The 27,976-nt window shown below is 36.3% G+C and overlaps 1 protein-coding gene across 3 annotated transcripts in view; it reads left to right on the top strand.

Annotated features, from left to right (window-relative positions):
* Nucleotides 1-247: 247 nt before the first annotated feature.
* Nucleotides 248-27,976, top strand: part of SLCO1A2 (solute carrier organic anion transporter family member 1A2) — a 52,034-nt gene continuing 24,305 nt past the window's right edge. The window contains exons 1-5 of one of the 3 annotated variants that reach the window (XM_076007614.1): nt 248-442; nt 14,551-14,742; nt 15,078-15,198; nt 17,197-17,338; nt 21,498-21,630. In XM_076007614.1, the coding sequence (XP_075863729.1) occupies nt 15,139-15,198; nt 17,197-17,338; nt 21,498-21,630 (335 nt within the window). In that variant the 5' untranslated portion in view covers nt 248-442; nt 14,551-14,742; nt 15,078-15,138. Of the gene's footprint in view, nt 443-5,509; nt 5,624-14,550; nt 14,743-14,851; nt 14,964-15,077; nt 15,199-17,196; nt 17,339-21,497; nt 21,631-27,976 lie in introns of those variants that run through there. The other 2 variants (XM_076007615.1, XM_076007613.1) reach the window with 2 other exon arrangements.

The following is a 27,976-nucleotide window of genomic DNA, read 5'->3' on the forward strand; positions in this document are numbered from 1 at the left end:
CGTGTCTCTCTCAGTGGCCCAAGACAACATGGGCCTGATGGGATAACAAGGTTGTGCAAGGTTGTGTTTATAGAACCCCAAAGGGACAGGTCAGTTAAGTAAGTCTTTCTCCCTCCAGAGCCAAAGTCCCTGCCTTTCTGTATCTGGATGCCATAGTCTTCTGTTATGCTGATCATTCCCACATGTGTAACTCTAGCCTCTTGCCTGAGCTTCAGACTCATGTCTCACCTCCCACTAGATATTTCCACCTGGATGAAACCCAGAGGCCATGCCTGAGCCTGAGTGTGAGCATGAGCATGCTCATGGCAAAAGTGAGCATACTTTCCCTCCTTGAGCTGCTCTCCCTCCTGTACTCTTTACCTCAAAATTCCTGATACCATCAAGCTAGAAATCTGGGAGTCATCCTCAATACTTCCTCCTCATTCTTCATCCCATAGATTCAGTAAGTCATAAAGATGGTTGTTAATTGTAATTGTTGATTAATTCTCAAAAATTTTTGTTTAAAAATAGGTGATTCTACTTAAAGTGTTTTTATTTTTAATTATTGTGAATAAATAATAGCTGTACATATTTATAGGGTACATGTGATATTCCGATAAAAGCATACAACGGGTAATGATCAAATCAGGGTAATTGGGGGGCCCGTCACCTCAAGCGTTTATCATTCTTTTGTTTTAGAGACATTTCAATTCCACTCTGGTAGTTATTCTGAGATACACATTGAATTATTAACTGTAGTTGACCTGTTGTGTTACTGAACATTAGAGCTATTCCTTCTATCCAACTGTACATTTGTACCCATTAACCAATTCCTCTTATTCACTCCCTCACCCCACTACCCTTCTCAGCCTCTGGTAACCACTACTATTCTACTCTCTGTCTTCATGAGTTCAATTTTTAGCTCCCACATATAAGTGAGAACATATGACCAAAATGTCTTACTTTAGTTGATATGTTTGTAGGCAATTATGAAGTTTTTTATAAACTTAATTAAGTAGGGAGATGAATTTCTTATCTCATATATCATGTTATTTAATATGTTATATCCACTCTTTATTTTAAATTAATGTTAAGAGAAAAGCATGGCCTGTTAAGAAATAAATTCAAAGATAATTTATGTTGCATTTGGTTTGGGGAAGCCATGTGCTAAAAGGTAGATTGGAATTTATTGTGTTAAGTTGTTCAGATAAAAAGTCGATTTTATGATATTTGTAATTTTTACACTTAAAATATTTTAAAAGTTTAAAATATCAATAAACTTAGTTTTATGTTTGAGTTTTCTTTAAAATTGAGGAGCTAAGAAGGTGGTTTTATATTATCTTACTTCTTTGAGTAGAAAAAGCCCATCTAGGTATTATTCTCCATTCTGTTATTCCTTTTCAAAAATTGGTTTTGAAACAACAGAACCATAAAATGAGGTACTAGGAAAAAACTTTTAAGTTAAGGCGGCCTCAGGCTGATTTGCTAAATTAAGCCCTAAATAATCAAAGAGAAGGCAGAAAAAGATGAGACTGGTAAAGTTCTTAGTGAAAGCAAGAACTTTCAAGGAAAAAACAAGAAAAAGAAAATCCAGAAATAAAGAGCACATCATCATAGATCAGAAGTATGTTGCATTCTTATTATATTTTGAAAAAAATCAATTCTAATCATTTTTTTCTACACATTCTTTAACTGCAAAAAAGTATAATGATCCCTGTGGAAAATATTATAGAAATGTCCAAAGAGAAAACAAAATCAACCATAATCCTATCCAAAGATAACCATGTTTAAGATTCTAGTTTAGGTCCTCTAGTGTTTTATTTAAGTGAATAGATCAGTGGACACACACACGCGTGCACACACACACACACACACACACACACACACTCCACACTTGTGGAGGGGTGGCTTAGGGAGATTGTTACGAGCCTGTAGGACGAGACTTCCTGAATCCTGCTCTGTATCCTGGTTCTGCCACTTAAAAGCTGTATGACCATGCACAAGTTACTTGACCTCTCTGTGCTTTAATGTCCACATGTTTAAAGTTGGGATAATAATACTTACGCCATAGAATTTTAGGAGAATTAAATGGGTTAATATCTACAAGGCTCCTAGAATAGTGCTTGAAATATAGAAAGCTGTATATAATGCTTATATTTTTATTATCTCCAATCACATATAGTTTTACAAAAGATGATATCACATTTTATTTCATATATGTTATATTAGAGCTTGTGTTTTTCCAATCTAGTGCTAGTCCTTAAGAAAAATCTGTTTTATTGTGCTTTTATTATATGTTGGAGTCTTTGAGAGTGTCCAAATAAATACCAGCTTTCTCCTCTAATCTTAATTGTAAATCATTTGAAAAACAAGACAGACAAGTGTGGCACATGGAGTCCAAAATACTGTTTTTAGCACTAAGCATGTTAATATGAGGGAATGTGTTTTATTAAAGAATCCATTGGCAAGCACATTTCCTAATACTAAACCTCCAAATAGACAGACTTCCCCCATGGTCACTGGATCATGTCAGCCCTTCCCACATGCATAAGTAGGGTATGGACGGAAGAGAGATGTTTTGTGCTAAATGTGCTTCATTGATATAGAAGGGGATAATAAGCATGAGGAATAATAGCAATATTATCCTTTTCTCTTTTTTATGTACACTTTAAAAAAATGTTTTAATGTGCCATTTTTAATCTGGCTGTTGAAGCATTCTAACAAAGCAATTAATGATAACCAAGAATACATCATCAACTTAGTCTATATCAACTTAGTACATATCATCAACTTAGTCTCTTTGGACATTTCTGCCCCCCCCCAATATTAATAAGCAAACTGGATATTCTTTGCTGTATGAAGATTTGGTGACTGTGGCTGTGTTTACATGATGCAAAAGTGATTAGTTAATGTATTCAGGTCAATTAAAAATAAATTGATTTGATGATAAAATCATCTTATTGGGCATCACAGAGAGATCGTAGTGCATAAAGTGGGGAGCTGAACATTATAGTTAGATTTCCTGAATCTTTTATTACTGAGAATAAAAAGAGCATTGAGGACTAAAAGTATATTATCCAATAACATCAAAAGCTACCCTTCATTGAACGTTGACTGTGTGCAGGTTTTATATTACACGTTTAACATCTCCTATCTAATTCTGCAGTGATCATGGTTGTGTTGATCGTTTGTTTATCTGACCTCATATCCATTCTGTCCTGTTTTCTGATCTTCTCTGTAGCCCAAGAGACTGACTTCTGAAAACTAAGTGTCCTGGCTCTCTTGTTATCTGGATTACTGTTAAGTGTGTCAGTGGGAAGTGTTGGTGTGAGATTGGGGTTGTGGAGCAGAGAAAGGCCAGGGCACCTCTCACCACCCACTGCTTTAAGCAGTGCCTCAGATGGTGGCTTTGTGTCTTCAGGGGCTCAGGCTTCTGAAGCTCAGCCTTTTCCCGTTCTGATGTAGCCTTTGGAGCGGGAGTGACTTCCCACTGCTGTAAATCTCTGGGTTGCCCACCATCCTGCAGTTTGGCTTTTTAACTCTTCTGATACCTTTGCAACTAGTTTCCCATATTAAATTCCTCTATTAAATTACCTGTTGTGAACTCTTTTTTACTCTCTGGACCTTGACAAAGATAGATACTGTCTCCATTTTGTAGATAAAGCGACTTGGACAAACACATAAGGCTAGTTTAAAAAACAGGCTTTCAAACCAGCTGTACCTAATTTAAAAGTCCAAGTACATAAATGACTATGCTGCATCCAAATGGTAGTTCAAATGAATATCCAAATGAGTAGTTTTCATTAAGCTCCTCTTATTCAGCTCAAATTGGTTACATTATGACATTAACTTGCTATTATCAAGATTTAATTAACTATCTCTCCCAATAGCTTATAAGACCTCTTGAGAGCAAACACATTTATTATTCATCTTTGTATCCCTAGTACCTACCTCTGTGCTTGGAATGTAGTAGAGCCTTCATAAATTGTAGAATGAATGAATAATATTCATTTGAAGAATGAATAATAATCACTATTTTATTTTAACAATGCTAAGGGGCTTATGCACATTTTATAACTCAATCTTCATAACAATCTTGCAAGGTAGGCATAAATATTTCAAAATCATAGGTGAGGAAAAATAGGCTCAAACAGTTTAAACAACTCACAACTAATCTGGGATTAAACCAGGCTAATTGGTTTCCAAGGTCTGACATTACAATTATATAGCTGCCTATCTACATCAGTGAATGTGAATTTTAGAAAACACATAAATAAATGGACTGGGAAAAAAATCTAAGCATTTTATTGAATTTTCAAGTATTTTTGGAGCCTTATAAACAGACAAAGTCTTGTCTCTGAGAAAAAGGAGCAGTTTAGTATTTATTTGCCATAAATTGAGTGGAGGTACATATTTTTTAAATCTAAAATTATGTCTATGCAAAAGGAAGAATTGGGATAATAATCTGAATAAATTAAATAGTTTATATTACTGTAAAAGAAAAATCAGAGCCGTACAGAAAAGTGGCAAAAGATTTTATGCAAAAACTATTGCAATGAGAGAATAGAAACCTCAGGATATAACTGGGCCCAATTCCAAATACAGTATGGACAAGGAGCAAGGTGGGGGGGGTCAGTGGATGGAAAATTGCCAAGAGAAAACATCAGGGGTAAGGAAGGATTCTGGATAAACCAACGTGACAGGATTTTTGTTGAAGACAGGCTGGGGTGATCAGATTTCACCTGGGAGATGATTGGGGATGAGGAATTTAATCAAATATCTAGATGGTCATATATCAAGAGTGAGGAATTCTCTTTAAACTGACCTAGCAAGGATCTTGCTGCAACTAGGCGGTACAGGGTTGGACACCAGTTTGAGACGTGGAGGGAATAGAAGAACCTGACTAGGCTTAGGTTAAGGAGGGCATCTTGCGATCACCAGCGTGGAAAGCATTGATTATTCTCACGATTATTTAATTATTTTCTGGAATTACTTGGTATTGTGTGTAACACTGACAACATTCACAACCTGTTCCCCCCAAAGATAGAATTCAAGTTTCAACTTTGTGTTTCTGTTTCTTGGTCTATTGTCTAGAGTTATCCAAAGTAACAGGGCAGGTATTTTTACCAGTGGATAGCTGATGAAGGTTTTTGCTTGTGTTTCTGTGAGTTCCAGTTTTTGCTTTGCATGGGAAAATCATATGCATGAATAATATTCTTTGTTTCAGTTAAGTTTTCATCCCTAATTTTTCCTAGAGTAATGCAATCCTGGTACCTTCCTCTCAATGTAGGGAGTAAAATAATACCTGCATTTGTAAGGCTGATTTGCAGAATCCATTATTTTATTCTCTGATTTCTGATAAAAATGAACCAATAGATAAAATAATTTTGTAGGCACCATACAAAAAGGCATTGTTGATTCTACATGTGCTTCACTGGCACGTACTTGCTTGGTTTGGTATTGGTTGACGTTTCAGCTGAATACTGCCAAACAGGCTGTTTTCAAACAGGGCTAGGAGCCATTTGAAGATCCTGAAAACAAGTGATTTTTCATAAGATTTTTGTGTGACTCTCTTTTTTTCCCTGGGAAAGGATTGTCTTCTAAGTCTTCTTCATGTATGGACTACTGGCTTTGCCCTGATAAAGTAAGGCCTTTATTTTATTAATTGAATGGTAGAGAATAATGTAAAATTAAATGCATGCATTTTCCCCAGCTTATTTCTACTAATCACAGATTGTGTCAATTTACTTAACACGGGGACAAGAGGGCAAACAAGGCTGTTTATTGTTCTCTTGTGATAGAGACGTATTATTAAGGGCTGGCAGCCAACAGGTCTCAAAAACTTCAGAGTATTGCTGTTCAATTGGTGTAGAGTTTCGGTCATGCAAGATGAAAAAGTTGTAGATATCTGCTGTCCAACAATGTGTATATAGTTGACAATTCTGCACTGTGCACTTAAAAGTTTGTTAAGAGGGTATATTTCCTGCTAACTTTTTAAAAATCACAAACAAACAAAAGAAAACAACCCAGAGCCTTGACCAGTAAGCATGGAAGAAACTGAATCACATTTGTGCAAGAAAGCATACTAAAAAGCATTCCTTTTCTCCATTTGAATCCTGAGAAGGAGTTAGAGAAATAAAATGATTCTCCACTTAATAAAACTTCAGCAAGTTGTTTTCATTAGCAGCAGTGATTGATAGGAATTTGTCAGTGACACTCTGTGGTCCTGGGAGCAAAAGTCACTGTGTAAACAAGATTGTGCTAACAAAAGGGGACTGTTCACATGGCTGGCACTTGGACAACTTTGAGAATATGAAGAAACAACACATGCAGTTCTCTGATTTGAGGCCAAAAAGGTCAACAAATGACTGTAACGTTAGCTATTGGATCTCATGGATTTTGTAAAATAAATGGGATAGATTTTGTTAATTCATTTATTTTTTTTTCCACCATGAAAATGTTTGAAATATATCTGAAAACAAAATGTTCCACTGCATAGATTAGCAAATCAGAGAAAGCTTAGGGTTCATTTAATCACATTTAGTTCTTTCCAAGTGTTTACTTTTAAATACTACCTCTTACTCCAATCAAGACGATTATAAAACTTCTCTCAAATAGTAAAAACATTTTGAAATAAGTCTTTAAGACATAGTGATAAAAATCTTCTTTAGATAGTCACTTCGTGTCATAATTCATGGAAGCAGTTACATAGAATTCCTCTATGTGGTGATTTTCTGTGTCTCTTACTTCAGCCTTTATGCCCTCTGGCTACATATGAAAAATAGACATGTAGATTACAGAGGGAGAGGGTGGAGAAGGATGGCCAAACAGAACCTTCCAGTGATCATCCCCTTGCAGGAATACCAAATTGAGCAACTATCTACACAAGGAATTATGTTCATAAGAATTAAAAACTTGGTGTGGTCCCAGCTGCAGTAGCCACAAGGGAGTGTTCACATCACTCCTTCCCCAACTCCAGGAAGCCCAGCACCATGAGTGAGATTCCTTCTGTTTGAAGGAACATGAGGGAAGAGAGTGAGAGACTTTGTGTGGTAAACCAGTGAATTCTCCTGTACCTTACTCAAATCCACCACATTGATACCACCAGGAGTCTGGAAGAGTCATAGCATTACTGGGCTTGGGGCATCCCCCAGTATTGATATGGCTGCTGGGACCAAAGACTTAGGTAAAAACACTCAATTCCTTTTGAATAGCTGGAAAGCCTTCACAAGGAGTATGTACACCAACAAGCTTAGAAAAAGTACCTAACCCTTCAATGCCCGGACATCTATGAACTTCTGCAGGCATCATGAACATCCAGGAAAACATGATGTCACCAAATGAACTAAATAAGGCAACAGTGACCTATCCTGAAATGATGGAGATATGTGACCTTTTAGACAGAGAATTTGAAATAGGTGTTCTGAAGAAGCTCAGTGAACTTCAAGACAACACAAAGAAGAAAGTCAGGATCCTATCAGAGAAATTTAACAAAGAGATGGAAATAAAAAAAAAATTCTGAAGCAGAAAAGTTCAGTTGACAAGCTGAAAATGTGTCAGAGTCTCTCAATAGCAGAATTGAACAAGCAGAAAAATGAATTAATGAGCTTGAAGACAGATTATATGAAAATACATAGCCAGAAGAGAAAAAGGAAAAAAAAAAAAGAATAAAAAAGAATGAAACATGCCTACAAGATCTAACAAATAGCCCAAACAGGGCAAGTCTAAGAGTTATTGGCCTTAAAGAATAGGGAGAGAGACAGAGAGAGATTAAAGTAGAAAGTTCATTCAAGGAAACTATAACAGAGAACTTTACAAACCTAGAGAAAGATATCAATATTCAGGTGCAAGAAAGTCATAGAACACCAAGCAGATTTAACTCAAAGAAGACTATATTCAAGGCATTTAATAATCAAGCTCCCAAAGGTCAAAGATAAAGAAAATGTTCTAAGGGCAGCAAATAAAAAAGAAAAATTTATATACATATATATATATCTCATGTAAAGGAACTCCAATATGCCTGGTACCAAACTTCTCAATGGAAACCTTATAGGCCAGTAGAGAGTGACATGACATATTCAAAGTGCTAAAGGAAAAAACCTTAATCCTAGAATCTTATATCCTGCAAATATATCTTTTAAACATGAAGAAGAAATAAAGATTTTCCCAAACAAAAGTTGAGGGATTTCATCAATATCAGATCTGCCCTACAGGAAATGCTAAACAAGTTATTCAATCTGAAAGAAAAGGATGTTAATGAACAATAAGGAATCATCTGAAGATATAAAACTCACTGATAACAGTAAGTACAAAACAGATATGGAAACTATATCACTGTAACTGTGGAGTGTAAACCACTTGTATAGGAAGACTAAAAGACAAACCTATCAAAAATAATAACTACAACAACTTTGCAAGAGATAGATAGCATAAAAAGATATAAATGAAAATTATAAAAGGTCAAAAAGTGGGGGGCATAGCCTTAAAATGTAGAGTTCATTTTTTTTTTAGCTTTCTCTCTGCTTATTTGTTTAGCACAGTTAAGTTGCCATCCACTTAAAATAATTATTTATAAGATTTTTTTGCAAGTGTCATAGTAATATCAAATTAAATTCCTACAACAGATACACAAAAAATAAAAAACAAGGAATTAAAACATACTACTAGGGAAAGTCACTTTTACACAAAGGAATATAGGAAGGAATGAAGAAAGGACAAAAAACAATCAGAAATCCAATAACAATGTGACAGTAGTAAGTCCTTACCTATCAATAATAATATTGAATGTAAATGGACTAAACTCTCCAATCAAAAGACATAGAATGGCCGAAATGGATAAAAAAGCTAGATCCAACTATATGCTGCCTACAAGAATCTCACTTCACTTATGAAGACACACAGGCTAAAAATAAAAAGATGGAAGAAGATATTCCATGTACATGGACACCAAAAAAGAGCATGAGTAATTATACTTATATCAATAAAATAGATTTCAGGATCAAAACTCTAAAAAGAGACAAAGAAGGCCATTATATAATGATAAAGGGGCAATTCAGCAAGAGGCTATAACAATTATTAGTAATATATGTGCACCTAACACTGGAACACCCAGATATATAAAGTAAATATTATTAGAGCTAAAAAAAGAGATAGGCCTTAATACAGTAATAGTTATAGTAGTATTTTCAACATTGGACAGATCATTCAGACAGAAAATCAACAAAGAAACATCAGAGTTACTCTGTACTATAGTCCAAATGGACCTAATAGATATTTATAGAAAAGTTCATCCAATAGCTGCAGAATATACATTCTTCTCTTCAGAACATGGATCATTCTCAATGGTAGATGATATGGTAGGCCACAAATCAAGTATTAACTTACTAAAAAAACTTTAAATACTGTAAGTACTTTCTCTGACCACAATGGAATAAAACTAGAAATCAATAACAAGAAGAACATTGAAAACTATACAAACACATGGAAATTAAACGATATACCCCTGATTGGCCAGTGGATCAATGAAAAGGAGAAGGGAGTTAAAAGTTTAAGAAGGGAGTTAAAAATTTCTTAAAAAAAATGAAAATGAAAAACAACATATTAAAACCTGTGGGATACAGCAAAAGCAGCACAAAGAGGAAAATCTATAGCAATAAGTGCCTATATCTTAAGGCAGAAAAACTTCAAATAAACAACCTAACATACATCTCAAAGAAAAACAAGGAAACCAAGCCCTAAATTAGTAGAAGAAAAGAAATAATAAAAATCAGAGCAGAAATAAATGAAATTGAAACAAAAAATACAAAACCACAATGAAATGAAAAGTTGGTTTTTTGAAAGGTTAAGCAAAATTGACAAACCTTTAGCCAGACTAAGAAAAAAAACAAGAGAGAAAAGACACAAATAAATAAAATCAGTGATGAAAAGGGAGACATTACAACTGATTCTGTAAAAATTCAAAGGATGATTAGAGACTACTAAAAGCAACTATATGCCAAATTGGAAAACTTTAGAAGAAATTGACAAATTTCTACACACTTATAACGTACCAAGATTGAACCAGGAATAAATCCAAAATCTGGATGGATCAATAAGAAGTAATGAGATAGAAGTAGTAATAAAAAATGTCCCATCAAAGAAAAGCCCAGCATCTGATAGTTTTACTGCTGAATTCTCCAGAACATTTAAAGAACTAATATCAGTCATACTCAAATGCTTTCAAAAAATTGAGGAGGCAATGCTCCAAAACTTACTTTATGAGACAAGTATTACCTTAATACCAAAACCAGACAAAGACACTACAAAAAAGGAAAACTACAGGCTAGTATCTATGGTAAACATAGATGCAAAAATCCTCAACAAAATATTAGCAAACTGAACTTAACAACACATTAAAAAATTATTCATTTTGATCAAGTGAGATTCATCCCAAGAATGCAAGAGTGGTTCCTATACAAATCAATCAATGTGATACATCATATCAATAGAACAAAAGACAAAAACCATATGATCATTTCAACTGATGCTGAAAATGCATTTGAAAAAATTCAAGATCCATTCATGATAAAAACTCTCAAAGCACTGGATACGGAAGGAACATATCTAAACACAATAAAAGCCATAGATGACAGACACACAGCTACTGTCATACTGAATGGGGAAAAACTGATATCCTTTCCTCTAAGATCTGGAGCAAGACAAGGATTCTCACTTAAACCATTGGTAGTCAACATAGTACTGGAAGTTCTAGCTAGAGCAATCAGATAAGAGAAAGAAATAAAGGGCATCCAAATGGGAAAGAATGAAGTCAAATTATCCTTGTTTGCAGACAATATAATCTTATATTTAGATAAACCTAAAGACTACACCAAAAAACTATTAGAACTGATAAATTCAGCAAAGTTTCAGGATACAAAATCAACACACAAAAATCAGCAGCATTTCTATATGTCAACAGTGAATAATTTATAAAAGAAACCAAGGAAGTAATCCCATTTATAATGCCTATAAATAAAATGAAATTCCTAGGAATAAACTTAATAAAAAAATCAAAAGATCTCTACAGTAAAGATTATAAAATATTAATGAAAGAAATTGAAGATGATATAAATAAATGGAAATATATTCCATGCTCATAGATTGAAAGAATGAATATTGTTAAATTGTCCATAACTACTCAAAGCAATCTACAGATTCAGTGCAATCCCCATCAAAATAGCAATGACATTCTTCACAGAGTTAGAAAAAAAAAAATCATCCTAAAATTTATATGGAACCACAAAAGACCCAGAATAGCCCAAACCATCATGAGCAAAAAGAACAAAACTGGAGGAATCACATTACCTGATTTCAAATTATACTACAAAGCTGTAGTAACCAAAACAGCATTATAATGGCACAAAACCAGACACATAGACCAATGGAACAGAATAGAGAATCCAGAAATAAATTCACACATTTATAATGAACTCATTGTTGATAAATGTGTTGAGAACATACATTGGAGAAAGGACAGTCTCTTCAATAAATGGTGATAGGAATACTGGAATACATGTAGATATGCAGAAGAATGAAACTTGACCCCTATCTCTCACCATATACAAAAATAAAATAAAAATCAATTAAAGACTTAAATTTAATATCTGATACTATGAAACTACTAAAAGAAAACTTTGGGAAAACACTCCAGGATGTTGATCTAGACAGTAACCTCTTGAATAATACCTCAAAAGCAAAGCAAAAATGGACAAATAGGATCATATCAAGCTAAAAACCTTCTGCACAGTAAAAAAAAAAATCAACAAAGTGAAGAAACAACCCACAGAATGGGAGAAAATATTTGCAAACTATCCATCTGACAAAGGATTTATAACTAGAATATATAAGACGCTCCAACAACTTAATAGGAAAAAATCAATCTGATTTAAAAATGGGCAAAGGATCTGAGTAGACATTTCTCACAAAAAGAATACAAATGACCAATGATATATGAAAAACTGCTCAACATCATTACCATTAATCATCAGAGAAATGCAAATCAAAACACTGACATAGCATCTCACCCTAGTTAAAATGGCTTTTATCCAGAGACAGGCAATAATGAATACTGACGAGGATTGGAAAAAGTGGAAACCTTGTACACTGTTGGTGGGAATGTAAGTTAGTGCAACTACTATGAAGAACAGTATGGAGATTCCTCAAAAAACTAAAAAGAGAACTACTATATGACTCAGCAAGCCCACTGCTAGGTATTTATTCAAAAGAAAGGAAATAAAAATGATATCTGCATTCCCATGTTTACTGCAGCATTATTCACAAGAGCCAAGACTTGGAATCAACCTGAAAGCCCATCAATGGATGAATGGATAAAGAAAATGTGGTACATCTTTGCTCTTCACTACGTAAGTGGATTAATAAAATGTGGTATATGTATACCATGGAGTACTACTCAGCCATAAAAAATGATGAACTGCATTATCCTAGATGGAGCTAGAGCTCATTCTTCTAAGTATCATAAGAATGGAAAAGCAAACACCACATGTACTCACCATTAAATTGGTACTAACGGATCAACACTAATGAGCACATATGGAAATTGACATTCATAGGGTGTTGGGCAGGTGGCAGGGGTGGGGGGTGGAGGAGGGGATGGGAAAATCCACACCTAGAAGATGCGGTACCCTCTGTCTGGGGGATGGGTATGCTTGTTGGGCAGTGCAAAGGCAATTTATGTAACTAAAGGGTTTGGAGTCCCATAATACTCTGAAATTTTTTTTTAAAATAAAAAGTAACATCTAGAAAATAAAAAAAAATGTGGTACATAAATACAATGGAATATTATTCAGCCGTACCTAAGAATGAAATCCTGTCATTTATAACAACATGGATGAAACTGGAGAACATTTTGTTAAGTAAAATAAACCAAGAACAGAAAGATAAATTTTGTGTGTTCTCACTGGCAAGGGTAGTGGGGAAGGATGGTTAATGGGCGCAAAAATATAGATAGATAGATAGAATGAACAATATTTGATAGCACAACAATGTGACTATAATCAACAATAAGTTATTGTATACTTTAAAATAACTAAAAGAATAGAACTGGAATGTTCCTAACACAAAGAAAGGATTAATGCTTGAGATGATGGCTACCTCGATTATCATGATTTAATTATTACACATTGCATGCCTGTATCAAAACACCACATTATGTTTTGATTATGTACCCATAATAATTAAAACTAAAAAAATGAAAAATAAACAATAAGCAAAGGAAGTGCAAAAGAATTAGACATTTAGAATAGTCATGGTTCTAGTTGCTAAAGTGAGTGGAGGCAATTTTGACTTGGCAGAGGGATTTTTCTCTTTTATTGTGTGATAGGGTGACGACGTTGGGCTAAGATAATGGCAAGGGGAGAGAGAAGGAAAAAAAAAGACAGGTGAGAGAAAGTGAGATCTAAAGGCATGAAAATAAAGAAAGAAGGGCAGTTGTAAAGTTTATGATTAAATCAAATTTGATATATGATTTAACTATATCAGTTTCTACTCATTTGAAAAATTACCCCATTCTGTCAGTTTTTCCATAACCAGTGTTATGTTCTTGCACTATAGTTAAGGTGACTTGGAATTTTATGTGGGAGAGCTCAGAATGGGCTCCATTTGAATGGCCATTCAGAATTGCCAAATGTGTCTCTATAACTTTCAACCATAACCTATGAATTTTTTTTCACCACTTATATAACAAACAAGTTGAATTTCATCATATACTGCCTGGTTCTATTCCAATGTGTTTAATTTAAAAGTTTTATCTTTCCCAGTGAAAGTTTAATTTCCTTGGGATTTTGGTTCAAGTACCTTCTACAGAGACATGCTTCTCTAGCTGGTAAGGTTACATTCTCCTTAGGCCAGCTTGCCTGTCTTGTTCGCTGTTGAATTCCAATGCTTAGCGTAATGACTGGCATATGGTAGACTTTTAATAAATATTAAATATTTGTTGTATCTGTGAGAGAATGAGTAAAAAGAACTAAGCTCATATATAACTGTGCAATGGTTAGTCCTCTGGTGTGTGTATTTGGGGTTCAGCAAATTTGTAGAGGTCAATCAAGCCATTAGGTTTTTAAAAATGAGTGCCATTCCAGATCACTTGCTAAACAAATATTATTTATGGGATTTTAATTAATTAATGCTGGGATACTGTTAAGATATCATTCTGGAAACTAGAATAAATATTGTTAAAGTGGAATGCTTTGATAGTGATACAAAATATTGTCCTACTCTCAAGATACAAAATAAACAAAGAATTTGACAAGGGGTTCGTAGAACTTAATAGAGTTTAAGCCAACTTTTGGTTTTACATATAAAAATGTGTTCCTATATATTGTGTATACATATAGATCCACAGGTATCTATACCTATTACATATATCTATCTATATGTAGATCTCCATTTATATGTTTGATCTTTTCTTAAACCTTAGATCTTAACTTACAATTGCAGGATTCTTTTCCAGATTGTAGAATTGTTTGTTATTTTTACTTAGGCTATTTCTATGATTAAAATTCCATGTCTCCCCAGGTATCCATGAATCAACAGTGCCTCAGAAAGTGTTTCCCTTCCTGAGACTCCAGGGAAGTCTTGGAATGCCAAGAACTTGAAGAGGGAGCCTGGCCAAATAGAGATTTTTTGAATCTTGGTAGGCTTGCTGAAGCAGATTTGTAGCACAAACACAAATCAAAGTCTTATGTTCTTAAAAGCAACAATTTTCATGTAAGTCCAACGAGCTCACTTTGTTCTATTTGTTTTGGCTAGAGAAATGAAAAACTTTAACAACGTGATCATTATTTTGCAAGGGGATCTTAACAAATTTCTCCAGTATCTTTAATCTCACTAAAGAGTAGCTAAAATTATCGATGTAACTGTTTTAATAGGAAATGACAAAATCTTCTCTAATGCCATTATTTTCTAGATCTGAACCAAAAGCTTCCTAGGTATTTTGTAACATAATAGATTTCCATTATGTTATTCATAATAGGTACTTTCTCCAAAAGAATAATGATTTGTGATTTTGTCAATAATTTAACAGGTTTTTGTTTTCTTTAAAGGGTAGAACCAAGTCATATCAAGATTTAAACATAAATACCTTGGAACATTCAGAAAAGCAACATGGAAGAAACTGAGAAAAGGATTAAAACCCATAAAATAAGATGTCTTTCCAAGTTGAAGGTATGGATTTTTTGTGTGGATATTTGTGTGTGTACAGTATTTTTAAAAAACTGAGATAGTTCTTGTAAAATTGCTCACATCTGTATGGAGTAATCTATTATTGACATCATACTACTTGATCTATTGATAATTTCTTTCTTTAAAAGAGTATTTTATAATTGAGGTAGTATCTAAATATGATTATTGAATCAGGTAATGTAATATAATCAAAAATGGCTTTGATGGACTTAAATGGAAGATAAGATCTTAAAAATGTTCAAGCATACATTATGCTGTGGCAGAATTTATTTTCCTGGATCAAAGGCCAATTTACATCCTTCCAGGGCTTCTAACCTAGAGACATGTGCAAGTCACTTCTGGAAAACAACTGTTTGGACAGAAATGCTTTGCTGATTTGTATGCAAAGCTCACATCTCAATGTCCCAGGAAAGCCAATACATACATCAATCTTTGACAGCATAACAATCCTTCTCTACAGGAAAAATGCTCATTTTGTCAGCTGCTCTAGTGGTTTTGAGTATTTCAGAGAGAATTCTTTTTTCATAGCTTCCAAGTCATTTTACATTCAAACAAAATGTGAATTTATTTTAAACCAATGGATCTGGGTATTTGCCTTGATTCTACAGCTAGTACCTGCAAGTGATTTCCAAACTAAGACACCATCACCCATTTTCTCCCTATCAAAAGCTTATTTCTTCCTTATACATGTGTAAGGGAAATCTATACCTGTACACAAAAGTGGAGAATTATGATATAGATCTAGAAAACTACTTTTGCCTGAAATGCCACATTAATTGTGAAAATTCTTTTCTCTTAAATTATCCCTTCATTCTAATATCCTTCTCTTGTAATTGAGTGGATAATAATAAAGATCTGGGTTCAGGCTTTCTGAGTTCCTATCTGAGTTCAGCTGTTTACTTGCTGTGTGACCTTGGATAAGTTGCTTACCCTCTTTGGGTTTCAATGTTCTCATCTGAAAAAGGTAATAATAATATTCCTACCTTACAGGATTTTTAATGCTTGAAACAATGATTGAAATATTATATATATTCAATAAATATTAGCTATTATTGTTAACAGTATTTGTGGAGAAAAATCAAGTTAGGTGTTATTTATTAACAACATGTCTTTAATTTTTGATTTCTTTGGAGTTTAGCAAGATTAGACATTGATGTGAATGTTTTGAAAAAATACTGCAAACACAAGTTTATCAGTTAAAAGTGAGAGGCAATGGCTTAATAATTAGTTAGGTTTCTCTGCTTCTCTGAGCTTAGATGATCATTAAATAAATTAATGATTTATTTAATAAATAGTGATTAAATATGATCATTAAATAAAACTCTTTAGTAGGCATCAAAATACTGTCCTCAACAAATTTGTTAAATTTACTTTTAAAAGCTAGTAGGCAGTTTTATTTAATGCATGCATTTGCACATGAAAATGGCAGATATAAAATGATTCTCCCCCCCCCCCCAAAAAAAAAGCTAGTAGGACTACCTTTATAAAAATAGAGGCTATTTAGCACTAGACATGGGTTGGGATTGTTCTGGACATTTTCTCCATTACTGAGAATACAACATCCTGCATTCTCAGTACATTCTGCCCAAGAATTGCAAGCAAGAAGGGTGAAGAGCTGGGTTGACCAAGGTCATCAGGGGACCTAGTGTCCTGCAGAGAGAACTTAAGCAAATTTGCTTCAGACATAATGTCTTTGTGTAATTCTGCATTCCTTCTTTTCACTAAAATGTATGTAGGAATTCTTTGTACTACAGATAGCATTAGTGCTGAAGACCTATTTGAATCATCAGCTATGTCTGACTTAGACTGATAGTTTGCTTCTATGTATATACAAGGTATGCTTACTAAATAATGAGGCTACAATTATCTATAAAATGAGTCCCACTTTGAGTTTTCATGGTAGAAGACATTTTGTCACCAGATGGAAAATGTACAATTAAAAATTAATTTTTCTATGTTTTCTTATATTTTCTTCCCTAGATGTTTCTGTTGGCAATAACATGTGCGTATGTATCCAAAACACTATCTGGATCTTATATGAATTCCATGCTCACACAAATTGAGAGACAGTTCAACATCCCAACATCTCTAGTTGGATTTATTAATGGAAGCTTTGAGATTGGTAATAAACTATGGTTGCATTCCTCCTTTTATATATTGTTTTATATATGGAGTTAGTCTGAATTTTATTCTCCTTATTTGTTACTTTAGGTCATTTAATCCGAGTGACTTAGTTGTTTTCTAAAACTGATTGAATAGCCTGGCTGTGCTTGGAATATGCTTAGAAATAATTCATTTAAATTTTACCTCATAATAACACCAAAATATGGCCACGTATCCACTATGGTCCTTTTTTTCTAACAGTTTCTTGGTTACCTAGCACAGGTAGCAGAGTATTTATTTCTATTTAAATCTATCATTTAATAACCCTAAAGGAAACTAAGGGGTCTATGTTTATATTTAGAGGATATTGTGAGAGACCAAAGGAATCTGTTTTACAAACGGAAATACACATATTTTTCTTTTGTTGTGCCTGGGAAGTTGACAATTCTCTTTTCTGAGTGCAGAGGGAAGAAGAAATTGCTTTCCTATCTCTCTGAATTTATTTCAGAAACAGCTTCTAGGGAAGAACAGGGTCTATTCTTAGGTTCTGATTTTTCTGGATAACTGGGAATATGTGAGGACAAAGGGAGAGAAAGATTTCTTCTGTGAACACATCTACATGGAAGTATGAATGCCATTCCTAAGTGTTATTTATTTTTCTTCAAGATGAAAATTGCTTTATATATATATATATATTTTTTTTTTTTTTTTTTTTTTGAGACAGAATCTCACTCTGTTGCCCAGGTTAGAATGAGTGCCGTGGCGTCAGCCTGGCTCACAGCAACCTCACACTCCTGGGCTCAAGCAATCCTTCTGCCTCAGCCTCTCGAGTAGCTGGGACTACAGGCATGCGCCACCATGCCCAGCTAATTTTTTCTCTATATATTAGTTGGCCAGTTAATTTCTTTCTATTTATAGTAGAGACGGGGTCTCGCTCTTGCTCAGGCTGGTTTCGAACTCCTGACCTTGAGCAATCCACCCACCTCGGCCTCCCAGAGTGCTAGGATCACAGGCGTGAGCCACCTCGCCCGGCCTGCTTTCAATATATTTAAACAATATTTGAAAGAAAGATCAGGATTGAGGAGAGGCAAAACTGAAACAGATGATGCTTGATCATGTCTCCTGGTGTTTAACTCCCTCAGATCTTACTGCAAACCGCCTGTGTGCTAGATCCTGGTGATGGGGTCAGAACTAACTTATACTATATATGCTTACATTGTCTTTTCATAGACTCGGTTCATAGTTTAATGGAGGGTATAGATTCAAACAATAACTTTAATTTAATACAGTAAGTGTGGTGACATAGATAAATACAAGGTCCTATAGGAACAAAAAAGGGGGCACAACCTTACTTAGGCGAGATGGGGTCTTAAAGGATGAGTAAAAATTTTCCAGGTGAAGAAATGGGATTAGGTAAGTGTGAAGGGAATTCCAACAGAAGAAGAAGTGTAAGAGTGAGGCACCATAGTAGCTCATGAGGGGAGCATCATTCAGCTCAATATTATTGGCCAGCCCAGATGAAGGTGGAAATTGTTAAGATATGAGCCTAGAGAAATGGGCAGGGGTGAGAAATGGGCAATGGAGAGCTTTGTGTGCTTGCCATGGAGTTTATTTTTATGGTCTAGGTGAGGAAGAGTAACTAAGGTTTGGAAGGGTTATTAATCATTCCATGCCAAGGACTCCTTTCACAATCTGATGCTATATGATATCAGACTAATAATTGTAATTGCATAAAATAAAAATTGTATGGGTACAAGGGAAACTAATTATATTGAAATAAAATTTTTAAAATATTAAAGCAACTTGTATAGCAATATTTGTGCTTTTTGTCAACATATTAAGATCTAGCATTAATTTTCAAGTAATTATTAAGTGTCAATATTTTGAGGTATTTGCAACAACTGTAATGTCATCTGCAAATATCTGTAACTTCTATTTATGACAGTTGATGACAAAATCATATGTCCACATTGCAGGCATGTGAGTCTCATGCATTGGGGAACTGTCTGGGCTGGAACTATTGATTAGTGAGTCAGGAGGTATTTGTTAAGAGTAGATGAAGTTATTCAGGGAGAGGTTATAGGGTGATAAGTACAGTAGACAAACAGTGGGTCCTTGAGGTACACAGTGTTTAAGGCACAGATGGAAGAAAAGGAGTCCATGAAAATGTTAAAAGAAGGAATGATCATAGAAATGAGGGGACTATGACAGGAGCCAAGGCAGTAGAAATTTAAAAAAAAAAAAAAAGGTGTACAACAGTGTCAAAAGCATTAGAAATATACAGTTAGATAAAGATGAAAAACTATTCCTTAGGTTTTATAACATGAAGATAATGGAAGATCTTTGCCAAGGCACTTTAACTTTTAGCAAATTTAGAAGCTAGAAAGTAATGGAGATAGCAGTGACTTCAGGAGAGAATCAGATGCGGGGAGAAAAGTGGAATGTGTGGAGATAGATAAATGTTCTGGGAAGTTTGGAGAGAAACTAGAGACTATCTGTAGACTCAAGTTCAGTAGAAAGGGAGAGTATTAAAATATATATGGGAGATTTTAATTAATGGAGTGAATTGCTGGAGAGACCAGCAGTGTCCAGGTAGCATACTTGGCATTGGGTGGTCAGATGGTCACCACGACCTCTGGAACTGAAGGAAAATGGCAAAGCCATAGGATGGAAAACTCAGACATGGAGGTCAATCGTCATGTTTGATTGCCCGGAATGTCTTGATAAAGTAGAGTATATTAACTATTTCTACTGCTAGTGGGTGGTGCTTTGTGGCTGGAGAAGAATGATGAAGATATGAAATAATGTTGAGGAGAAATAGAGAGGAAATTTCCAGAAGCCAACAAAAGTGTCAGCTTACATTTCCCAGTCACCTCTCCTTGATGAAAACTTACCTGTCTTTTCTTATCCTCTCTCCTGGTGATGATTTTACTAACATAGCAAGGCAATTTTGAAAGAGGAACTCACTCTTGTGTGAAGAAGGAATGTTCTTCTTTTTATTTTTCCCCTCTCAAAAATAGTTAAGGATTTCAAACAATGGCCTCTGCAGACACTGCTTTCAACATGAGGGCCTGTACGATGGGATTTTAGGAATCTAGAGGGGCCCATGTGGCTGACGTGGTCTTGGCGGTGGGGCAGTCTCCATATGAAATAACGTACAGGTTGACATCTCTTCAAATACAAGGCAGACTAGACAGAAACAGATCAAAAGAAGAGTGTTCAAAATATATAATAATCACTTCAAAACTATTAACTCCTTGAGGAAGAAAGTTTTTGAAATTTTTATTATCCTTGAGCTCATTAAAGAGGCTCTCCTTTTATATAGTGGGAGCAAGGGAGATATTATTTATTGAATTAAAAAATGTATGGTTTGCAAAGAACTGATATACTTGTTTTTTTCAACTCTTTACTCCATACTCTGCAAGGGCCTGAACATCAGAATAAGGCTACTCCAATTAGTTTCTTTATCCTAAAGCTTTATCCTAAGACACCTGGATAAGTTTTTCATTGACTTTTTTTACTTCTCAAATCCAGACTTAATGAAGTACCCAGTAGGAGAAGTGGGTATATATATATATATATATATATATATATATATATATATATATATATAATTTTTTTTTTACTTAAATACATTATCTAATACAAGGAAAGAAGTAGAAATAAAAATAGATCTCTGGCTTGGTCATATTGGCCAATATAAAGTTTTCTTTGAATAATGAGTTACAAAATGTGGATCTATCTGAATTTGACTTACATTTTTCTTTTTGAGCATAGAGAAACATTAGTGTTCTGCAGAACATGGGTAGAGAGAAAGGCCAGAGGTTATATGCAGGCTGACACGTGCTTTTGCATCTCATTTCCCAAGTCTAGATAATCACAAAGAGAGCCTTTACAATTTCCTAGGACCATTCTTTAGTCCCTTTCACTGGCTTCTCTTCCTCTTTAAATGTTGGTGTTCCACAGATACCCGTTTATGTATCTGTCTATGTTGCAAAACAGAGCTCTTCCAAAGGGTAGGGGTTGTGTCTTAGTCATTTGTTTAATGCAATCCGAGCACAAATTTCAGTATTTGAGATAATTGCTAGATAAATGCTAGAGTATAACTGATGGAGTGAGGCTGTTAATTAAGACTTTGTTTATACTTATTGAAATGAATATTCTCAATTTTTTCCTAGGAAATCTTTTGTTGATTATATTCGTGAGTTATTTTGGGAACAAACTGCATAGACCTATAATAATTGGTGTCGGATGTGTGGTTATGGGCTTAGGGTGTTTCTTACAATCGCTACCTCATTTCCTCATGAACAGGTAAGTATTCCAGTTTTTGATGATTTTTTTAGGCTCCAGTTTCACCTGTAGGTAATGAAGCCTGTGCTTTCTCCTCTCTCAGAGTAATGCTTACTAAAAGCACAGAGCACTGTAATAGGAGAAGGAAGACGTGGATTCTGTTCCACTGGTCTGTTTTGTGTTCTTGGTGAAATCACGTCCACTTGCATAGTCACATTTTGTCAATTTATGCAGTAGAGATTCGGGGCACTTCTCTTATGGAGTTGAATTTGATAAAAAGATTCTCAGGACCAGACAAAATTTGGGATTACACCCTTCTCAGGACAATTTAGACATTTCTAAAAACAATGAGATTCTCTTTAATTGTAGGTCGCCAACAGGTGGACCAGTCTGAAGGTTGACTTTTATTTTAATTTTTACCAATGTAATTTATGTATAAAGTTGTAAAAATAGAATGATAGTAAACAGTCTGTATTGAAAATGAGTTCTCCCCTGCCCTTTATCATTGCTTTCCAGAGGTGACCGCTTGCAACTCTCTTAACTCTTTCTTCTATTTGCCTCCTTATTTCTAAGTAAACGTTTATCCTGTTCATTTTTAATACTGGCATACCTTGTTTTATTGTACTTCATTTTATTGCACTTCATAAATATTCTGGGTTTTGTTTTCCACAAATTGAAGGTTTGAGGTAACCCTGTGTCAAGCAAGTCTATTGGCATCACTTTTTCTTACAGCATGTGCTCACTTTGTGGCTCTATGTCACATTTTGGTAATTTTTGCAGTATTTCAAACTTTTTCATCATTATTATATTTGTTACAGTGATCTGTGATTAGCAATCTTTGATGTTTTTGTTGCAATTGTTTTGAGGTACCAGGAACCATGCCCATGTAAGATGGTGAACTTAATAAATGTTGTGTGTATCCTAAGTGCTCAATGGCCTAGCGGTTGCCCCATCTCTCTCCTTCTCCTCAGGCCTCCCTCTTCCTTGAGACACAAATATATCGAAATTAGGACAATTCATAACCCTGCACTGTACTCTAAGTGTTCAAGTTGCACATGTCTCACTTTAAGTCAAAAGGTAGAAATGATTAAGCTTAGTGAGAAATGCATATCAAAAGCCAAGATAGGCTGAAAATTAGGCCTCTTGCACCAGTTAGCCAAATTGTGAATGTAAAGAAAAAGTTCTTGAAGAAAATTAAAAGTGCTACTTCAGTGAACACATGAATGATAAGAAAGCAAAACAACCTTGTTGCGATTACGGAGAAAGTTTGAGTGGTCTGGAGAGAGGGTCAAACCAGCAACAACACTGCCTTAAGCCAACGCCTAATCTAGAGCCAGGTCCTACCTCTCTTCAATTCTGCAAAGGCTGAAAGAGGTGAGTAAGCTGCAGAAGAAAAGTTTGAAGCTAGCAGAGATTGATTCATGAGATTTCAGGAAATAATTCATCTCCCTAACATAAAAGTTCAAGGTGAAGTAGCACATGCTGATGTAGAAGTGGCAGCAAGTTATCTAGAAGATCTGGCTAAGATCACTGATGAAGGCGACTACACTAAACAACAGATTTTCAATGTACATGAAACAGCCTCCTATTGGAAGAAATGATATATAGGGCTTTTTGAGCTAGAGAAGAGGAGTCAATCCCTGCCTTCAAAGCTTGAAGGACAGGCTAACTCTTGTTAGGGGCAAATGCAGCTGGTGATGACTTTAAGTTGAAGCCAATGTTCATTTACCATTTGGAAAATCTCAAGGCCCTTGTGAATTATGGTCAATCTACTCTGCTTGTGCTCTATAAAAAGAACAACAAAGCCTGGATAACAGCACATCCATTTACAGCATGGTTTACTGAATATTTGAAGCCCACTGTTGAGAAATACTGCACAGAAAAGATTCCTTTCAAAATATTACTGCTCATTGACAATGCACCTGTCACTCAAAAACTCTAATTGCCATAGCTAGTGACTCCTCTGATGGATCGGGGTAAAGTAAATTGGTAACCTTCTGGAAAGTAGTGACCATTCTAGATGCCATTAAGAATATTCCTCTCTAGAGAGAGGATATTAAAATATCATGATTAACAGGAGTTTGGAAGAAGTTGATTCCAACTCTCATGGAAGACTTTGAGGGGTTCAAGACTTCAATGAAGGAAGTAACTGCAGATATGATGGAAATAACAATAGAATTAGAAGTGGAGTCTCAGAATGTGACAGAATTGCTGCAGTCTCATTATAAAACTTGCATGGTTGAGGAGTTGTTTCTCATGGATGAGCTAAGAAAACGGTTTCTTGAGATAGAATCTTCTGGTGAAGATGCTGTAAACATTGTTGAAATGACAACAAAGGATATAGAATATTTATACATAAACTTAGTTGATAAAGCAGTGACAGGTCTTGAGAAGATTGACTCCCGTTTTGAAATAAATTCTGCTGGGGGTAAAATGCTGTCAACCAGCATTGTGTACCACAAAGAAATCTTTTGTGAAAGGAAGATACAGCAAATGTCATTAATGTCCTATTTTAAGAAAGTGTCACAGCCACCCCAGCCTTCTGCAACCACCACCCCGATCAGTCAGCAGCCACCAGAAAAAAGATTATGACTCACTGAGGATAGATGATCCTTAGTAATTTTTTAGCAATAAAGTATTTTTAAATTAAGATATGTATATTTTTAGACATAATGCTATTGCATACTTAATAGACCACAGTGTATAGTGTAAACATAACTGTTTGAGTTTAAGCCATTCACATTTATTGAGAGAACTGATAGGTAAGGTAGATAACTGTTCATTCTGTTGGGTTGGATGTTGTTGCTTTGATTTCTCTCTTGAGCCATTGCATTATCTGGCCTTTAATCTTTGGGTTTAGGTTGTTTTTATGTTCGTGAGTTTTTATTATGGTGTTCCGTGCGTAACACTGCTTTGAGTACTTCTTGTAGGGCTGGTCTTGTCTTGGTGAATTCTCTGAGACTTTGCTTGTCTGAGAATGTCTTTATTTCTCCTTCATAGATGAAGCTTAGTTTTTCAAGGAATAAGATTCTAAGCTGGGCATTGTTTTGTTTCAGAAGAGTGAGAATGGGGCCCTAGTCTCTCCTTGCTTGTAAAGTCTCATTAGAGAAGTCTGGTGTTATTCAAATTGGCTTTCCCTTGTATGTCACTTGCTTCTTTCGTCTTACAGCTCTTAAAAGGGCCTCTTTAGTTGATATTTTGGTCAGTCTGATGACTGCACGTCATGACGTCTTCCTGTTTGCATTGAATCTCCCAGGGGTCCTCTGAGCTTCTTGAACTTGTATATTGAGATTTTTAGCAAGGCCTGGTAAATTTTCCTCTATTATATCTTCAAATATCTTGTCCAACCCTTGAGTGTTGTCCTCTTCCCCTTCTGGTAACCCTATGACCCTCACATTAGGTTTCTTCACATAATCCCACAGCTCTTGTAGGCTTTGCTCTTTTCTCTTGTTTCTCTGCTTTATCTCTGTGATGGTCTTATTTAGTTGGAGGGTGTTATCTTCAATCTCTGAGATTCTTTCTTCTGTTTGATGTACCCTGTTTTTGAGACTTTCCACTGTATTTTGTAGTTCCCTGAATTGATTCTTCATTTCCAGGAGTTCGGTTAAACTTTTCTTCATTGTGTCTATTTCTTTAGTGAACTTTTGTTCTAGGTCCTGGAGGCTTTTTGTGGTTTCTTTGTGTTGGTTATTGAGTTGTTGTTGCAGGTCGGTGAGTGTTCTTATGATCCACATACGAAATTCCTCTTCTGTCATTTTGGTTGCCTGATTTTGGTTGGTGTCCATTTCTAGGGGGCTGGTGCTCCTCTTTGGGGGTGTGTTTTCCGTTTGGTTCTTCATATTTCCTGAGTTCCTTCGCTGTTTCTTCCCATGTCGATCAGTTGTTGTTTCTTTCCTTTAGGTTTTTGTTTGGGTATTCACACGCCTTGTTTAGTTTCTGAGCTGTTAGGTGGTGTCTGTGGGTGAGATTCGACCACTCCCTGTATAATGAGTCAGTGGGTGCTGTGAAAAGGCTGTGCAGGATGCTGTCCCTGTCAGTAGGTGGCGCTTGCTTTGAAGAACAGGCTATGCTGTTGTTTTTGTGTCCTGTTATCAGCTCTTGTTCTGGGTGGAGCTGGGTTGGGTAAGCCTGCCCTCAGGCACCACCAATGCCGTTAGCAGGGGTCAAAGTTCTGTTCTCTGCTTCCAGGAAAAGCTGTCAGGGCGGGGCTGGAATGGTTCCCTCAGCCAGAAAGTCTACTTGTGGGGGTGAGGCTGTCTGAGACCTGCAGTCTGGAGCAGGCCTCACTTCTTTCCACCCTCCCCAACTCCGCAGCTACTCCTGGGCCTCTGCGAGCAGGCCAGACCACATGCCACCAGGCCTCCCCGGATTGTGATGCCGGCGGGGAGGTTCCCTGCGCAGGAATGCCACCTGGGCTGGGCGCACAGCCTCCCTTTGGGGGGAGGGTTGCCCTCTAGGATGCTGATCTACCCCTGGAGGCACACACACCTCAGCAGGCTGTTCACAAATATCCCTTCTGTGCCCTGGGCAATGCTAGACCTCGGTGCATGGGATCTGGTCTGCAGGTCTGACCTCTGGGTCCCAGAGTTCAAACTGTATCCCCACTAGGGAGAGGAGTTCCCATCCCAATTCACCCACAGGGAGCCCACGCCTTGTCTGTGTCTCTCAGCCTCTGAGTCAGCACCGTTTTCCTGGGAACACCGTGCCAGCAGCACCTGGGAAGGCGGGCAGGTAGGGAGCTCACAGTCTGAGTTCCCCTTAGTCAGCTGTAGGGTCCCAAAAGGGAAGGTCCCGTTCCCTGGAGGTGCCTCCGGCTGGTGGCTGTATTGTCTCTCTGGGCAGCCGCGGGTAGGGTCGGCGGAGGGGAGGAGGAGGCAATATGGCGCCTGCCGCACGGCTTGGGTCTGTGCACACGGAGGTGCCCGGAGGGATTTGGGAGCCTGGTGCCGCGTCCACTACAGGCTCACTGCTAGCTGGTGGCGGCCGTCTCTGGGCTGGTGTCCACAGGTCTCTCCACCCGCTGGGGAGCCCACCAGCCGTCCCAAATGCAGGGGAGGGGAAAGGTGATTTATCCACCTACCCTTCCTGCTGGTCTCCGGGCTGCTCCAGCGGTCTCAGCTTCCAGTTCTCCTCCGCAGCCTCCTCCCGTGGAGTCTCCTGGGGTCTCAGGTAACCCTCCCTCCGGCCCTCGTCTGCTGTATGCTTGCCTTCTTGCTTCTTTTTTCTAATTTCTGCTAGAAGCTGTCTTTTCTGCAGAGACACTCTGTCTGGCGGTGTTTCTCGTCCACCATCTTGATCCTCCCCCCTTCCCTAGGGATTTTGAAGACATTTTTCCAGTGTTGTCTAGATTCAAATGTTATTATTGAGAATCCTATGTCATTCTAAACCCTGCGATCAGTTATCTTTCTCTGGAAACTATTGTGATTTCATTTTAAACTTCATAGTCCAAAATTTATAATAATTATCTTGATGTACTTCAAATAATTATCTTGAAATACTTCTCCATTGTGCTAGATGCTTTTAATCTGGACATTTGGAAAAGTTATTTGTGTATTTCTTTGATAATATCTCCCCCACACCTCTTCTTACCTCACTGTTTTCTCTTTCTAGAACTTCTACTACTTGAATATTAGGCATCCTGGATTAAGCTATGTTTTTTTTTTTTTATCATCTTTGTGTCTAATTTTCCATCTTCTTATCTTCTTGTTACTTTCTGGGAGATTTAACTTTATCTTCAAAACTTTTGAATGGCTTTTTAGCTTATGTGATCATATTTTTAATTTCCAAAGACTTTTGTTCATTGTTTCTTTTAAAGAAACATCTCATTATTCTTTCAAGAATGTAATGTCTTTTCTCATGTAAATATTCTTCATCTGTCTTCTTTGTCTCTGGCTCCTCCAAATGTACAATTTTTTGTTTGTCTCTGTCTTTACTGTTATGGGCTCCTCTCACATATCTAGTAGTCCTTGGTTATCTGTTCATATTTAATAGGAAGGAGTAACAACAACAAATTAATTGGAAGTTCTGGATACATGTGTAGTGCTTGCTTAAGGGAGGAGTCTTTGTAGAGTGATTGTGCAGGAACTGGCTGTTTTATAGATGGCTCAGAACTGCATATAACCTGTTAGTTATCCTAGGCAGAGATTCTCCAGTCTTTTACCTGGGAGGTAGAACCTTGGCTACCAGCCATAAGGAAGTGGCAATCTCACTAGATTTTCTTTAACTCAATACCCCCAGTTTTTAGTATGGCCTTCCTTATTTTCAATGTGCTTCTCCATACCCTAGAGTCATTGGGCTGGCAGGGAAAGCCTCTGGGAGTCTACCTGTTCCTAAAACATACTTTAAACCAAAGTGTTTAAACTCTTCT

The sequence above is a fragment of the Microcebus murinus genome, chromosome 10 (genome assembly GCF_040939455.1).
Source record: "Microcebus murinus isolate Inina chromosome 10, M.murinus_Inina_mat1.0, whole genome shotgun sequence".
NCBI lineage: Eukaryota > Metazoa > Chordata > Mammalia > Primates > Cheirogaleidae > Microcebus > Microcebus murinus.